At 41.4% G+C, this 18,074-nt stretch overlaps 1 protein-coding gene across 1 annotated transcript in view; it reads right to left on the minus strand.

Annotated features, from left to right (window-relative positions):
* Nucleotides 1-18,074, minus strand: part of cyfip2 (cytoplasmic FMR1 interacting protein 2) — a 223,132-nt gene that overhangs the window by 89,311 nt on the left and 115,747 nt on the right. The window contains exons 11-16 of the mRNA XM_039774596.1: nt 15,773-15,890; nt 13,836-13,955; nt 12,975-13,100; nt 5,698-5,864; nt 2,369-2,516; nt 1,907-2,060 (exon numbers count right to left, since the gene is read on the minus strand). Of these exons, the coding sequence (XP_039630530.1) occupies nt 1,907-2,060; nt 2,369-2,516; nt 5,698-5,864; nt 12,975-13,100; nt 13,836-13,955; nt 15,773-15,890 (833 nt within the window). The remainder of the gene's footprint in view (nt 1-1,906; nt 2,061-2,368; nt 2,517-5,697; nt 5,865-12,974; nt 13,101-13,835; nt 13,956-15,772; nt 15,891-18,074) is intronic.

Consider the following 18,074-nt stretch of genomic DNA (forward strand, 5'->3'; position numbering starts at 1 on the left):
ATACCATGAGGGCTGATTGAGGTCATTTATGTTAGGTAGAATGCCTAGAGGGTGCTGGGTGGTCTCATGGCCTGGAACTCCTGCAGATTTTATTTTTTTCTCCAGCCGTCTGGAGTTCTTTGTTGTTTTTTCTGTCCTCCCTGGCCAACGGACCTTACTTTTATTCTATATTAATTAGTGTTCTCTTATTTTAATTATTATTTTGTCTTTTTTTCTCTTCATCATGTAAAGCACGTTGAGCTACATCATCTGTATGAAAACGTGCTATAGAAATAAATGTTGTTGTTGCTGTTGTGTAATTTCCTACACAGAATATGGTCAAAACGTGGCCTAAAAATTACGTCTTTTGGACTAGAAGGCCAAAAATTGAGGGGGAACCCGAAAAAGTTAAAAAAGTCTTGCATAACAATACATGAAGATGCATCAAATGGTATATGATATGTGGAGGCTTTCTTGTACCAGTGAGTCAGTAGGTGACAGTCAGAAAAAACTGAAGTGATATCAAAGCAGTGAAAAGTAAAGAAGTAAATTTATAAGATAAAGCCATCTACTACAATAAGGCACACAAAACTATTCAACTGTATCTGTATTCTGTATTCAATATATAATCCTGCCAACTACACCAAATATATTCATTTATTCTATCTGACCTGAAAATGCTAGAAGTTCTAATAGTACTACATATCAACTAATCATTTTATCTATCTATCTATCTATCTATCTATCTATCTATCTATCTATCTATCAATTATGCAGTGCCTTTCACATCTATCTATCTATCTATCTATCTATCATAAATTGCCTTTCATATCTATCTGTCTATCTATCTATTGCCTTGCATATCTATGTATCTATCTATCTATTATATAGTGCCTTTCCTAATATATTGCCTTGCATATCTATCTATTATATAGTGCCTTTCATATCTATCTATCTATCATATATTGCCTTGCATATCTATCTATCTATCTATCTATCTATCTATCTATCTATCTATCTATCTGTTATATAGTGCCTTCATTTCTATCCAAATTTTCAGCTGATATCAAGAACAAATAAACAATGTTGAAATACAATATAAACTATTCCAAATCTTACTATAACTCAAACACTGTATATCACTTACTGATTTACAAAGGATACTCTACACATTAAGGATGAAATTATCACTTTATTTTGGGATGAACGGCAGGTATGGGCTGCATGATTCATTACCTGGCCAGGAAACCATTGAACTAAGTGTACTGTAGCCTGGCACAAGGTGGCAACCTCAGAGTGAATATGCTGGCGTCCTGGCAGGGATGAAGTGAAGTTCCTTACCTGGCTGGGAGCCCAATGTAATGGAGGGATGGGGAAGAAGATGGAACAGTGGCTCCCCCAATACACTAGATGGTAGCAGCCCTGGGCAAGGAGTCTCACACAGCCATCCGCAGGGCATGCTGGGACCTGAAGTCCCTTGGGGCAACTCTAATAGGTTCCGTCAGTGCCTCCGATGGGGCCGATGCTGCAGGGATACACAATCCCTACACTGTGCACCTTTCATTTCACCCGGAAGTGCTTCCAATGAGCTATCCCCTACATCTGAAGAACTCAGGGGTCCAACATCAAAGAAGCTGCTCGGTCTCATCCAGGCTAGTTGGAGTCGGGTGCAAGAGGACAAAGAATGAGTGGGAGGAGCGGAGGAACAGAAGAAGGGATTGGAATTGAGATCCTGTTTATTAAGAAGCCTTTATAAAGGTACTCTTCATTAGTAAGTCTTGTATTTGCACCCAGGACTTGTGTCTGTGAAGTTGTGTCAGGGTTTGAGGTGCTGCAACGCCCTCTACTGGTCAGAACCTCTAAAATATGCAAAATGGTACCTCTGCAAAGTCTAGAGACTGTACCTGCAGTTTAGTGAGTAACCTACCGCTAAAATTGAGCAGATGAGTATAGAAAAAGGATTGCTTATGGAAATCCTCAATTGCAAGGACTATTGGCCCATCCAAGCTGCTTCTTAATGTTTTCTTGGAGCCGCTCTTGTCAGCGATGAGAGACTCCAACATAGTTCTCACCATATAAAGCTGAAAAAAAAAAATCACAAAATTAGAATTATCTTTAATATCTTGTCTGGTTTCTGGGGAAGCAGCAGAAATGGGCACATTCAACTTTCAATACACATCCAGGGCAGGGTTATGTGGGCAGCTGGAACAACAGCTGGACATGGCGGCAGTCCATCACTGGGCTTTCATATACAAATACCGTGCAATATAAAATTACAACATGCCAAACTCTTCATTTAACATAAATCATCAAGAAGACGTACATCATTTAAGCCTCTCACTCTCATCTTAAGTACCAACGCACAATGATTCTCTGTATAGTACTTTACCTGTGTGCTTGACGGCCCCACTGCTCGCCGAGGCACCTTGATATCGAAGCCCCCTTTAGGATCCTTCTCACCTCTCAAACAAGGGTCATTCGGTGGTTCACGGGCTCCCTCCCAGTCACAAATTGTCTTTCTTATTGCCTGAAGAACACTGCAGATTAGCAGACAATGATTAGTTCTGCATTTTGAGGCACTCTGGATTGCTCACCTCCACTGTGCACACAGAAATGAAGTGAATGCATTTTGTAAACCAGCATACTTGCCAATCATATAACAAAATAATGAAGAAATGCAAAGCACCACCATACTGACATTGTAAGGGACGGACAGCTGGGATACCCACGAGATGGAAGGACCACGGGAGTGTGTGCACGCAGGGCATTACCACTCCAGAGCATTAGATGGCAGCCCGTCTGGGTTGCAGCGGTGCCTCGGAGTCTCACAGGGCAGCATGGGACAAGGAATTCTTTGACTTATCCCTGTTGGATTCTGTGGGTGCTGCTGGGAGGGTGTGCTGTAGGGACTGGTGAGCCCTACTTCATGGGGTTTCCATCTCACCTGGAAGTGCTTTCGGACAACGTGTACAGAAGACCGGATGTACTCCCAGGTGGAAGATAAAAGGAGCTGCCTGCCTCAGATGGACGAGCCAAGTTTGGTGGTGGGAGGACAGAGCTTGCATGGAGGAGGCAGTGACAGAGAAGAAGAAGAAGACAAAGTAGTTGTGCCTGTGCTTTATTGGACTTGTGGCTGTGGTGGTGGGAAATGCTTGATAAGGAAAGGTTTCCCACAATAAAGACCGTTTGTGCCTTTTAACTTGTGTCTGTGTCTGTTTGTGTTGGGTGTTTGGGACAAAGGAGTTGTGCCTGTGCTTTATTGTACTTGTGACTGTGGTGGTGGGAAATGCTTAATTAAGGAAGAGTTTACCACAATAAAAGACTCTTTGTAAGGCTAACAATCTGCGCTGGCATCCCGAAGATTGCCGGTTCGAATCCCCGTCATTGCCAAAAGAGATGCTACTCTGCTGGGCCCTTGAGCAAGGCTCTTAACCTTCAATTGCTCCAGGGGCGCTGTACAATGGCTGACCCTGTGCTCTGACCCCAAGGGGTATGCGAAAAACCAAGTAATTTCCTTCAGGATTAATAAAGTATAATAAATAAATAAATAAATAAATAACATGTGTCCGTGCCTATTTGTGTTGAGTGTTTGGGACAAAGGAGTCGTGCCTGTGCTTTATTGTATTTGTGGCTGTGGTGGTGGAAAATGCTTGATAAGAATGTTTCCCACAATAAAGAACTCTTTGTAAGTCAAAGGATCTGCGCTGACATCCCGAAGATTGCCGGTTCAAATCCCCGTCATTGCCAAAAGAGATGCTACTCTGCTGGGCCCTTGAGCAAGGCCCTTAACCTTCAATTGCTCCAGGGGTGCTGTATAATGGCTGACCCTGAGCTCTGACCCCAAGGGGTATGTGGAAAACCAAGTAATTTCCTTCAGGATTAATAAAGTATAATAAAAAATAAATAAATAAATAACTTGTGTCTGTGCCTGTTTGTGTTGGGTGTTTGGGACAAAGGAGTCATGCCTGTGCTTTATTGTACTTGTGGCTGTGGTGGTGGGAAACGCTTGATTAAGGAAGAGTTTCCCACAATAAAAGACTCTGCCTTTTCAACTTGTGCCCGTGCCTGTTTGTTTTGGGTGTTGGGGGACTGGAGCTCTCCTGGTGTCCACAACATATTATGCTAAAGAATACAAATCTCAAACCTGTTTAATCTATTTCTGCCTCGCTAGATGCATAAGGTGAGAAGCAGCCTTTAACATATTTAACATCTCCAAATAAAAAACATTTTTTGGATCCAAAATTGGTCACTAATTAAGAAAAAGGTTAGAATGAAAACCTACAGCCATAGTAGCATTCCAGGAGTTGGAGACCCCTGAGCGAGTGTCACCAATTAACTTAACCTGCATGTGTGTTTGTAGGTGTGAGGAGGAAAACTCACCCCAACAAGCCAAAGGTCCATAATTAACTGGGCCAGAATTTGAACCCAGAAGCTGCACATGTCCTGTTCATAGCCAGATAGTTTTAAAATTAGTTTCAGGGTCGAACTGGAGTTAATGTCTGGAAAAATGCAAGGAACTAAATGCATATTATTAACTCTTTTGAAGCCGATTTTTTTTTTTTTTTCAGATAAACTTTATGTGAAATATGGACAAAATATACAGCTCACAAAATTAAGTGGACACTTAAATCACACATGAGGTCTTGATGAACAGAATAATTAGGTGGAAAATCTTTAATCAGTAAATACTGTGTAATTCATAATGATGTTAACAATGGTTATGGAAACCAAAAATCGCCAACCCGCTGATTCAACATCTCAGCAAAAATCAAAGTCAAAAATTGAAATTCCAGGCTGATCCAACTTGTGCGAACTTCATCACACCAACTCCTCATGTGACTCAGTAGTGTATGTGGCCCCCACGTGCCTGTATGCACCCGATAAATAACGTCCTTGAGACTCTCAATTGGATTCAAATCTGGGGAACATGTGGGCCAAGCAATGGCAACAATGACTGCCAACACACTCTGGTCACATGAGGTCGGGCATTGTCCTGCACCAGGAGGAACCCAGGGCCCACTGCACCAGCGTAAGGTCTGACAATTGCTCTGAGGATTTCATCCTGGTACTTAACAACAGTCTGGGTACCATTGTCTGTGTGACCCTCCAAGTATATGACCCCCTAGACCATCACTGACCCACCACCAAACCAGTCATGCTGGATCACATTGCAGGCTGCATAACGTTCACCACGGAGTCTCCAGACTCTTTCACGTGTGTTACATGATGCTCATTGTGAAGCTGCTCTCATATGTGAAGAGAATGGGGCGCCAATGGTGGAGGTGCCAATTGTGGTAGGTTGGTTGGGAGGCATCAACCAAACAAGTAAATGTGACACTGTTTTTATTTGCCTGTTGCTATAAAAGACCTGGTCTGGTTTGTAGATCTTGGTTAATCATGGCTGGCTATGACAGTGGCGGCCACTATTTGAGGCTAATCTATAAGGGGAATGAATGCCATAAATGGGTGAGCCTCAGTTTATTTCATTGTCTTTAGTGCCATCTAGAAGATAAACCAAACCATCCATTGTTAAACGACTTTTGTCGACATTTCCAGGTTCAATGCTCCAATTCTTGATGTTACCTTTAGGGATAAACTGGAGACAGTTCCTGACAATACTGATAAATCACCCAAACAGAAAGGTGGGTTATGGTAAATAAGAACAACCTACAACATATTTTTGATATTTCAATTTTAAAAATAATATATAAATGATACCTTATAAGTACATTTTTCTTTTTCCGGACAGCTTGTCGTAGAGGCTCTCTAAGTGTCACCTGAGCAAAATCCTGCAAGGCTGCATAAATAGTATTCCTTATGGCTTGGTTGAAGACACTTTCCATCCTACCCATGAGTACCTGGAGTCCTTTTATCATGGCAATCACCTGGAAATGATAAGTATGTTATATATACATAGTTTGCATTTAAGCCGCATTTCAATATGGCCAACAAAATGCTTGTTATTTACGAGGTCTCCAAACAAATTTCCGTTCAAAGGTTTTTAAGTCTGCTTCATCCAAATTAGGGTTTTGGTGGTGGGGTGAACCCTATACCAACAGGACAAGATGCAAGGCAGGAAATAACTTCAAGGAGGATGTCAGTCCATGACAGGGCCTAATCATGCACGGCCAAATTGGATCTACAGATTAAGCTAAGCTGCAAGACTCTGGGAATGAAAAAGCAGAGTACCTAAAGGAAAACCCTATGCAGAACATCTCAAAAGAGTAGACAAAGCATTTTATGATCTATCTCAAATTAATGGAAAATGTTTCTGCAGAAGAGGCTTATAGATATTTCTAGTAGGATTGGCTACTGCAATACATTACTTACTCAATGGCTGTTCTAATCACGCTTTTAGTTAATTCCTTTTTTATATCTTTTATTGAATTTATTAAATGTATGTATCTTTCAGTTAATTCCAAATGCTGCTGCAAGAATTATTACAAAAAACAAAGTAAAAACACTTAGCCCCTGTCCTCAAGTCCTTGCATTGGCTTCCAGTTGAGTTTAGGGCTGATTTTAAAATCCTCCTTTTAACTAATAAATCCTTAAATGGCTAAGACCCTGCTTACTTATCTGAACTTATCATCACTTACAAACCTGGGCGCATATTGAGATAGATAGATAGATAGATAGATAGATAGATAGATAGATAGATAGATAGATAGATAGATAGATACCTTTTTAATCCCAAGGGGAAAATTCATATAATCCAGCAGCAGCATACTGATGCCGGCCTACTTATGATTCTAATCTATACTAATAAAAGGCAAAGCCCTCACTGACTCACTCACTCACTGACTCACTTATCACTAATTCTCCAACTTCCCGTGTAGGTGGAAGGCTGAAATTTGGCAGGCTCATTCCTTACAGCTTACTTACAAAAGTTAAGCAGGTTTCATTTCGAAATTCTACACGTAACGGTCATAACGGTTGATAACGGTCGACAACGTCCGCCATGTTGAACTTTCTTATTTATGGCCCCATCTTCATGAAATTTGGTAGGCGGCTTCCCTGCACTAACCAAAATCGATGTACGTACTTATTTCGGTGGTATGACGCCATTGTCGGCCGCCATATTGAATTTTCCAAACGTCACTAATTCTCCAACTTCCCGTGTAGGTAGAAGGCTGAAATTTGGCAGGCCCATTCCTTACAGCTTACTTACAACAATTAAGCAGGTTTCATTTCGAAATTCTACGCATAACGGTCATAACGGTCAACAACGTCCGCCATATTGAACTTTCTTATTCATGGCCCCATCTTGACGAAATTTGGTAGACGGCTTCCCTGCGCTAACCAAAACCGATGTACGTACTTATTTCGGTGGTATGACGCCATTGTCAGCCGCAATATTGAATTTTCCAAACGTCACTAATTCTCCAACTTCCCGTGTAGGTAGAAGGCTGAAATTTGGCAGGCCCATTCCTTACAGCTTACTTAAAAAAGTTAAGCAGGTTTAATAAAATAACAGTACAAAAATCCCTCGCTACTTCGCGGTTCACTTTTCGCAGATTCACGAGTTCGTGGGTTTTTAAATATAGTAGTAGTACTTCCTAGTCTAAGAACAACAAAACAAGTTCGGTGACTAAGTGCGTAACACGGACTGTGATTGGTACATGGGAGGGAGACAAGCTGCTCTTCGACCGGAAAAAGAAGCAGCAGCAGCAACTGCCGATCACAATGTTTTTGCAGCTTCGCAAAAAAGAGCCAGTTCCTACTACTACTACGGATGCACGGAAGAGGAAGAGGTGCCCCCGGAAATGACACTGCCGTCTGAAGAGACGTAAAATACAGTCATCGGCTGCGCAGTAAAAGTCATCATCACCTTCATCGTCATCATTTTTACTGCATGGCATATTCGCCACCATCATCACGTCATATATAGCTATGTGTACTTCGCTATACAGTAACTGTAATATTATCTACCGATTTCATATTGCTTAACAGTTGTCCGTTATTAACAGAGTAAAGGGTGGGTTGTAAACAGTACAGGGAGGGTTTAAAAACGTCCAAATACACGTTAAATAATTAAATAAATATGGTGTCCCTACTTCGCGGAAATTCAGTTATTGCGGCCGGCCTTGGAACCTATCTCCCGCGATAAACCAGGGATTACTGTATTTGTCATTTGAAACCACACACAGCAGTGCATAGCAGAACAAAATCATATCACCTGACCTGATTATGTGCAAGGATAGACAATGAGAATAACAAGATTAATCAGCAGAGAGTCGCTGCCGTTATTGCACAGATGAGTTATTTATGCACTGTATTAATGGACTAGCGCTGTGCTATCAGACTGATCTTTGTGTACAAGTCCAGTGGCTCATGGGGTGAAACTTTAAGGAAATTTAGAACTTTAGCTCTGTTTAAATAGACAGACAGACAGACAGACAGACAGACAGATAGATAGATAGATAGATAGATAGATAGATAGATAGATATCAAAGGCACTATATGATAGATAGATAGATAGATAGATAGATAGATAGATAGATAGATAGATAGATAGATAGATAGATACTTTTTTAATCCCAAGGGGAAATTCATATAATCCAGCAGCGGCATACTGATGCCGGCCTACTTACCATTCTAACGATTAATAAAATAACAGTGGGAAGTCGAGCTTTTAGTTATAGGAGCCTGGAGCTGTAGAATGATCTGCCTGTTCATAGAAGAGATGCCATTTCGGTGTCAGCTTTTAAACTCACTACTTCAGTTTAGCAGACCCTGACTAGAGCTGCTGATTAGCTGTACATACTGCCTCTCTGTTTATTTATAAACTGTTACTAACCCTCCACTACCCCGTTTCTCTTCTCGGTATCCAGATGTGACACTTGGTGCCATTGTTCTGCTGCCAGGCTGCTCTCCTTCCTATGGAAAATTCATCTTGGATAAAGGAACGCTGGAATCATTGGATTGAAAGATTCTCTCTTCAGATTGGACAGCCAGCACAGACTTCACTATAGAAATATAGGAGTGTATAAGTGGGCAGTTGGCCGAGGTCCTCAGAACTGTTGACATTATTTTTGCCTTTCTCTTTTACAATTTTAATCTCCAGCATTATCAACTGGCCATAGTTCATTAATGAATTAATGGAGAGACATTGTTGGTTTTAATTTATATTTAGTCAGATTCTAAGGTACCAATCTGCATTTATATGTGTACCAGATCCATATTTAGTAATTATTATAATCATTACTTAGATATTAACTGAGAATTGATCACAATGCTCTGAGTCTGCCCTCGGTGAAGAGAACTGTATAAAAAATAAGTTGTATGGTATTGTATTTCAACATCACAATTTAGACCTGTGGAGGCAGAGACACAAGGTCCAAGTCATGTGGCTCAACAAACAGCTTTATTGGAGAAGAGCATCAGGGTAGTCATGATAGTAATTCTGATTGACTGATTTATTGAAAGTCAGGCTTTTTATAATAAGATGCACTAAAAAATCAAAAAAATCTAACCTCCTCTAATTAATTTGGGAGATCATTCCTGGTCCCATTTGGGAACACGGAATATGTCACTGGAACATTCAAAGTCAAAGTGAACTTTATTGCCATCTCAACCATAAAGAAGTATACGTATAGACGAAATTGCGAAGCTCAGGGTCCACAGTGTAACAACATGAAGTGCAAATAAAAAAATAAAAAATTTAAAATCACACAAACAAGACATTGTGTAAAGACAAGAAAAGAAGTAGCAGCAATATTGACGTGTAGTAAGCAATATGAACATTGATGCAATGTATGGTATTGCAATCTAGATACATAAATATAGTCAATAAATATTTAATATAATAAATAAATAATAGATATATATATATATATAGATAATACAGAAATTATCATGACAGGTCAGAATTTTTCACAACAGAAGGATATCAAAGAATGTCAAAGTGCAGTTTGCAAAATCCTTAAAGGTCAGTAGGAGATTCTTCAATTCTTTTCTTCATCCACACTCGTCTTTACAGGAAAGCGGCTCTCATGTATAAAAGTTCTGTTTTTAGAGGTCCGGCCTAACGCTGATCTAAGTGATTCTGCAATTGCACTACAATACACAATCCCATAAAGCTTTGCTTTTCTTAACATGACTTAAATCTTGACATGACACTACAGTAATATCAAGCTAAATGTAGTCAGGCCTACACGCCTTGCAGTAACAGGGAAGCCAAAAAAAACAGGCGGACAAATCTGTTGGTATCCTTCCACAATAACAGAAGAACCCACAATTGTCTCTGAAATAACTTGAAACGGGCAAAAGTAATCAGCGCCCTTCATTGTTTATTCCGTATTTAAGACAACTCAAACTTTGCTTTAGAGTTTTGATTCATTAGAATATTTCAAATAATAACACAAATGAAAATGGCATGGACAGAAATGATGGGACCCTTCATCTAATATTTTGTTAATAATAATAATACAGTAATCCCTCCTCGATCGCGGGGGTTGCGTTCCAGACCCCCCCGCGATAGGTGAAAATCCGCGAAGTAGAAACCATATGTTTGTATAGTTATTTTTATATATTTTAAGCCCTTATAAACTCTCCCACACTGTTAACATTATTAGAGCCCTCTAGACATGAAATAACACCCATTAGTCAAACGTTTAAATTGTGCTCCATTACAAGACAGAGATGACAGTTCCATCCATCCATTTTCTAACCCGCTGAATCCGAATACAGGGTCACGGGGGTCTGCTGGAGCCAATCCCAGCCAACACAGGGCACAAGGCAGGAACCAATCCTGGGCAGGGTGCCAACCCACCGCAGGACACACACAAACACACCCAGCACACACTAGGGCCAATTTAGAATCGCCAATCCACCTAACCTGCATGTCTTTGGATTGTGGGAGGAAACCGGAGCGCCCGGAGGAAACCCACACAGACACGGGAGAACATGCAAACTCCACGCAGGGAGGACCCGGGAAGCGAACCCGGGTCTCCTAACTTCGAGGCAGCAGTGCTACCACTGCACCACCGTGCCGCCCACGAGATGACAGTTCCTTCTCACAATTAAAAGAAAGCAAACATATCTTATCTTCAAAGGAGCGCCGTCATAAAGGAGCGCCGTCAGGAGCAGAGAATGTCAGAGAGAGCGCAAAGAAAAGCAAACAATCAAAAAATCAATACGTGCTTTTAAGTATACAGAAGCACCGCGATAAAGCCGCATTTTGTAGAGGAGCGTCCGTGTCCTCTGTGCAAACAGCCCCTCTGCTCACATCTCCTCCGTCAGGCAGAGAGAGTGAGAGAGACAGAGAGAAGCAAACAAGCACCGCGCGGGAAGCATATCTTATAGCATTGAGGAGTTTTAGTTAATATGTAATACATGCTCTGATTGGGTAGCTTCTAAGCCAACCGCCAATAGCATCCCTTGTATGAAATCAACTGGGCAATCAAACTGAGGAAGCATGTAACCTAAATTAAAAGACCCATTGTCCAGAAAGCGAACCAGCGAAAAATCCATGATATATATTTAGATGTGCTTACATTTAAAATCCGCGATAGAGTGAAACCGCGAAAGTCGAAGCGCGATATAGCGAGGGATTACTGTAATACATTTTATTTATATAGCGCCTTTCCAATGCTCACAACCTTTAGAGGCCATCACTGCAAACAAGCGATTCCTGGAGCTCTACATGAGACTTCTGTGCCTGTCCACATGCTGTTTGGCCCACTCGTCCTGAGCAAACTGCTCCAGCTGTGTCAGGTCTGAAAGGGGGGTCTTCTCCAGACTGCACATTTCAGTTCTTTCCATAGATGGTCAATGGATTTCAAATCAGGGCTTGTAGAAGGCCACTTCAATGGTTTGTTCTTCACCATACTTGGGTACTTTTAGCTGTGTGTTTTGGCTCCTTATCCTGTTGGTGGGTCCATGACCTGCGACAGAGACAGAGCATTCTTCCATTGAGCCCACTGTCACTCGGATGTTGCGAACAGACACTGATGGCCTTTGACCTTGGAGATCAGCTTGGATATCTTTGGAAGTTCAGATTGGATATCTTTGGAAGTGTTCCTCGGCTTTTTGTCTACCATGCTCACTATCCTTCTGCCCATTTTGGGGTTGATCTTCTTCTTGCAGCCATGTCCAGGAAGGTTGGCTACAGTCTTATGGACCATAAACCTCTTCATAATATTTGCAGCTGTTGTCATGGAAACATCATGCTGCTTGAACATGGTGGTCTTCTAGCCTTTGCCTTTCAGCTACTTGTCTACCATTTTCTTTGTGATCTCCTCAGACAACTCTCTCCTTTGCTTTCTCTGGTCCACGTTCAGCGTGGGGACACACAATGGCACCAAACAGCGGAGTGATAACTCTTCTCTATTTAAATCAGCTGATTGCACGACTGGAGATGTGAATCAAAGAAAATATCTAACCTGAAAAAAATCACTCCAGTCTAACTATTTAGAATCTTTTCTAGGGGTGCAAACAAAACTGTCCAGGCCATTGTATAATATTTTTGTAGAATTAGCAAAGGAAGTGCTGCTGGAAGGTCATCAGGGAACACCTGGAGCACTTCTGGGTGAACTATAAAAGGGGCCGCCTGAGTCGGGAGGCAGAGGACAGAACTTGCGGGAGAGGAGTGAAGGTGGCAGTAGAAGAGAAAGAAAGGAGAGAGAAAATGAAAAGAAAGAAGGACTGTGAGCTGATTTGACTGGTGATTTGTGCACTGTGTGCGGTGCTAAGGACGACCAATAAAAACGGGTGTGCTTTTTGGACTTGTGTCTGTCTGTTTTAAAGGGCTGATCTTCCACAGTGTCTTCAAAGAAAGGAAGGCCATCTGAAATTTGGAAACTCCTTTCTTAGCTGTTTGGCGGGCCCTGTGAGTGTTTAATCTTCATGCAATGACAAAGGCCATTTTAAAACAGTTTATGAACACTGGAATATGTTATGAGTTGATTTCAAAGAATCAGAGGAGTTACACTGCATTTCCTGACCGTCTGTAACATTTTCATGACAGCACTATTAAGATAATAAGGATTACTTACTTCTACTAAAGCAAATTTCTCCTCACTGGTGTAATTATAGCGGGTAGCCCTTTCGTATTCCTCTGCGGTTCCTGGACAGTCCTTATTACAGAATTTGTCAGTTGGATGCACTAATTTCCACGAATACTGAAAAACAAGCACAGAAAAGACAATGTCAGAAGACTGAAAACAACGATCATTGACACTCAGGTGAGAATTTGTATCTCTTGTAAGCCACATTATCAGGATCTAACTTGGTCTTAACAATGCACAACAACTCATTAACCGAGCACACAAAAGACTGTTCTTCCTGAGGAAGTTTGCCAACCAGAATTCTCACCAGTTTCTACAGGGGTACAATAGAGAGTATTATCACCTGCTCTATTATTGTATGGCACATAAACAGCTCCTTGTGTCTAAGGGAGCGCTCCAGCTCACCTCAAACCCCACATCGCATTAGGAACCTGGTAGGACAAAACTTTACATTGCTTTCAGAATTCTGTTCAGGGTTTACATTCACACATCCATCATCAACTGTCCCAATATAGTGGACTGTTTTGGACATTGTTGTTAGTGTTTATTGTTTGCTATTAAAGTTGTAAGTTATTATTGTCGTCGGGGAGCTGGGGAGGGCCTTTACCTACATATCTTTGGTTATATTGTGTGTTCTTTTTTCATTATTTGATTAATAAACTTCCTTGTTATTTACTCATTCATTGTGCCACTAACAGTGTCTCTGTGTGTAAGTGTGTGCATGTTGGCTTAAGGTTGGTTGTGTTCCCGGGGTTCCCATAATAAAATAAACAAATCATCGTCTTCGGATGGTGTGAATCTTAGCGTCCCCGCGACCGCTACAAGGCAACACCTTTTAAAAGAACTTACCACTTCCATAACATGAGTACTCCATTTTGATAGCAGCTGAAGACCTCGGAGCGCCAAATCAAAAAGTTCTCTATACTCTTCATCTGACTTTTGGCTGTCTAATCCAGATCCTGTCACAACCTGGTGTAAAAACAAATAAACAAGTTTAAATTCTAGACATTGTATTTGCTTGAATAAAAAGAGAAATCTAGCTCATCATTCTCAAATTGACTTTAACCAGCTTAGCGTCTGGAGGGACAAGGCCTGTATTGGCAGCATCAGGTTGACTTTCTTAGTGTCAGACCCAAACAAGTTTTAAAAACAGCGCTAAAAGCGTTAGTCCGAGTGTCACTCGGGCAAACGTACAGACGTGTCTCACGTAACACCGGAGGTTTACTTGGGCTGTAAAAACGGCAACAGAGTTAGAGCTGAGCCTCACTCTGGCAATGCTATAGGCGTATCTTGCGGAAGAGTTAGGCTCGAGCGTTACCCGGGCAATGGTGTAGACGTGTCTTCTCCTAGTCTCGTAATTGCGTCTCGTAAGAAACGCCTCTCATTAGCTGTGATGATGAGGTGAATCTATCTTCAGGCAGTGAAACTGAAACGGTCGGCGAATCTGAAAGGGATTCTGGTGAATCCAAAAGTGATGCTCGCATCACTCGCATACGTATATATTATTATTTGTATTATTATAATTTCTACACGTCTCGCATCACTTGCACATGTGCAGTGTACTTTTCATATTATTATTTATTACACTAACTTTGCACTTTTAGTGTTTTTCACATTTTACGTAGAAAGATGAGATTTAATAAAAGAATGTAATTTTTCAAGCTAAAAAATTCAATGTTTTTTACATTTTTTTTCAGAAAAAACGTAACGCTAAAGTGGTTAAGAATATTAATACTGGACAACAAAGATTTTGCTTCCTCAATACTTTTAGATGTAACTTACAGATTACAAAAATCACCTTTAAAATTTTCGGTCATGTGCTGTTTCATTGCAATCACCTCTTTTTGTGATTTCCTTTCATATTAAAAGTGTACAAAAAACAACCACATCTGGAACTTCTGTGGTGATCTAAAAGTAGCGGCACTGCTACTAGAAATGCACCTGGAAATAGGAAATCCTGCGAATGGAACGGCCATGATAAAGAATCTCGCTAAATTGTTAAGAACTGGACGTCTCAGGGGAAGAATGTTAGCATTTTGAAAGTAGCCCGTGTCACGGAGGGCCCCGACCAGGACGCTTTTGCCTTGGAAGGACCAGGGGAGCAATTGTGGACTGAGCATCACCTTCCCCAGAACGCTAGATGGCAGACCCCCTGGAGAGCAGCGGTACGTCAGACTCCTGCAAGGCTTCATGGGAATTTGAGTTCGTTATAGCCCTGTTGGGATCTGGGGGCGCCACCAGGGCGTGCTGCAACTATTCCTGAGCCCGTTTGGGCGGTTCTTCCACCACACCCGGAAGTGCTGCCGAAAGTAGGTCAACAAGCACCTGGATCACTTCCAGATGACCTATATAAGGGGCCAGCAGACACTCTTCTGGGGAGTCAGAGTCGGGCAGTAGTGGACGAAGCTTGCTGGAGAGGAGTGGTGGAGATAGAGAGAAGAGGACTAAGAATTGTGGTGTGTTTTGTGCTTTGGGGACTGTGTTGTGTGCTCATGGGAACGGGGAAGATGTTCCACACGAGTGAAGAATAAATAAAGAACATCCGTGTTTTTATCAGTGCCACCCGTGTCTGTCGGTGTTGGGTTAAACGCTGGTACAGCGCCATCTACTGTCAGAGAAAGAAACACAAGGCGATCACATGCATCTTCATGACAATAAAGTCACAGACACACATGAATGTTTGTCCCATCAGCAGTATTGGCAGCATAAACTCCGACGTCATGTCATTATTTTTCAGATACAGTTGGGCCATTTTGGTGATACAAGAAACTTTAGAGAAGGCTTACCTCGCTGTTGCTGTAGCGGGCCAGTTCAGAGATAAAGCGAATGTGATCATCCCTGATTTGAACCATTTGTTCACAAAGGTTGTACTGTGGGCTGATGCTACTCTGAGCACACGTCCACCTAAAGTTGAAAGCAACACATCTGTAACTTGAAGAACTACTACAACAGGGTATAAAATGCTTAAAGATATTGCTGGATTCCATATATTCTATTGGTATACCATTAAGTCTATTAACTTTGCTTACTAGTTCCATTTTGCTAAATATTCAATACTTTGTGTTTACCAATATGTTCCACTTCATAGATTAGCCAAAAAAGTATTTACCTTTTTTTTACAACATCTGGTATTACTTTTATTTAACGTTCAGGAACATTAACTGATCTGCCATGTCTTTCCAGCAAGCAGATACCTCAGCCTCCGTGGTGTCCGCCCCACCAAAACATCAGCCTACACCCTTGTCCTGGGACAATAAAATCATCCTTCCCTTTTCTTTCTTCCCCACTTCTCCCAATCACCAATTCAAACACAGTGTTAATTGTACAAGGGGGTGGACTGGTGTTCCACCTGGGGTTGAGGAAATGTCACTAACTGCAATGGAAGGAGTGCACGAATGGCAGCACAACCCATCTGGGAAGATCTTACATTTTTAATCCTGTTCAAATGAATGGCAGTTCATCCCGCAGAACAAGAGGAGCAGGGCTCTGCTGACAAGTTCCCAGTTTGGACATTTGCAGGGTTGCTTGGAATTTGTAATATGGATGGGCAATGCTGTTGGGGACCTTGGGTGGTGCCAGGGGGCGGACCTTCCTGCCATGGGCAACACATCCGTGTGACCCGGAAGTGCTTCCGTCATGCAATACTTTGGCAGGTCCCTGGGATCCAGGATAAAAGGAGGCGTCCCACCTCACTCAGGGAGTTGGGAGAAGGCTTGTCTGGAGGAGAGTTTAGGAATTATTATACTGAATGGAGACTGTGATTTGCAATGAAAGAAAAACCTGTAGAAGGTATCCAGTAAAATAAATATTTTCTTTGTATCCTTGACTGTGTTTATGCACTTGTGTTTGGAGTCAGGGGCTCTGGGGCACCCCCTTTTGGTCGCAACAGAAAGTGTGAAATCAAGCTAAATGCAACCTTAGAACACTGTGTGATAACCCTCCTCCATGCCAGAAAAAATATTGCTCAATTTCGAGGACTTAGACACCATCTCTGCAATATATAAAATTATTTTCTAGTCCCTCCCTTTAAAAGATCCAAGAGGACACTGGGAAAAAGATCTCTTAATCAATACATCAGAAAAGGAGTGGATAGAAGCAATGCAGATAATTCACTCGAGCTCCATATGCGCAAAGCATACAATCATTCAACTCAAAATTATCTGTCGAGCACATCTGTCTCGCCTAAAATGTTTCCAGAGGAAGATCCAACCTGCGAACGCTGCAATCAAGTCCCAGCCTCACTGGGTCACATGTTTTGGGCCTGCACCAAATTAACATCATTCTGGACCAAAATTTTGAAGTGCCTTTCAGACAGCCTTGGTGTCCCAATCCCTCCTAACCCATCAACAGCTGTGTTTGGGGTTCTTCCAGATGGGTTTAAAGTGGAGAAGGACAAGCAAACTGTGATTGCATTTACTACACTTTTGACACGCAGACTTATTTTGCCAAACTGGAAGAATTCTAACTCTCCTCTTTTAAGTCAGTGGGTAACTGATGTTTAATACTATTTGAAATTGGAAAAAATCTAATATTCAGTTAGAGGATCTGTACAGAATTTTTTCAAAACCTGGCAGGATCTAATCAATAATATTTTAGAATAAGCTCTTAACGCAACGAGGAAGCAATTATCTCCTCATTTCTTTTTCTTCCCCATTCACCTCTATTGCCCTATTAAATTCATCAATTTAGGGATGTTTAAAAACCTTAAGTTTTACCCCATTGGCTATGCTCTCTCTCTCAGGGGTGGGGGTCGACTTGTTTTCAATCCTATTTTTTGTAAAAATTGATCTATTTGTATGGAATGATTATAATAAAATTAATTAAAAAAAAAGAGCAGATGCACGTGTGTGTGTGTGTTTGTGTGTGTCCAGCCGTCTGGAGTTTTTTTGTTTTTTCTGTCCCCCCTGGCCATTGGACCTTACTCTTATTCAATGTTAATTAATGTTGATTTATTTTGTTTTCTTATTGTGTCTTTTATTTTTCTATTCTTTATTATGTAAAGCACTTTGAGCTACTGTTTGTATGAAAATGTGCTATAGAAATAAATGTTGTTGTTGTTGTTGTGTGCGTGTGCGCATATGCCACTCC

This window comes from Polypterus senegalus, chromosome 13, assembly GCF_016835505.1.
Source record: "Polypterus senegalus isolate Bchr_013 chromosome 13, ASM1683550v1, whole genome shotgun sequence".
Lineage (NCBI taxonomy): Eukaryota > Metazoa > Chordata > Cladistia > Polypteriformes > Polypteridae > Polypterus > Polypterus senegalus.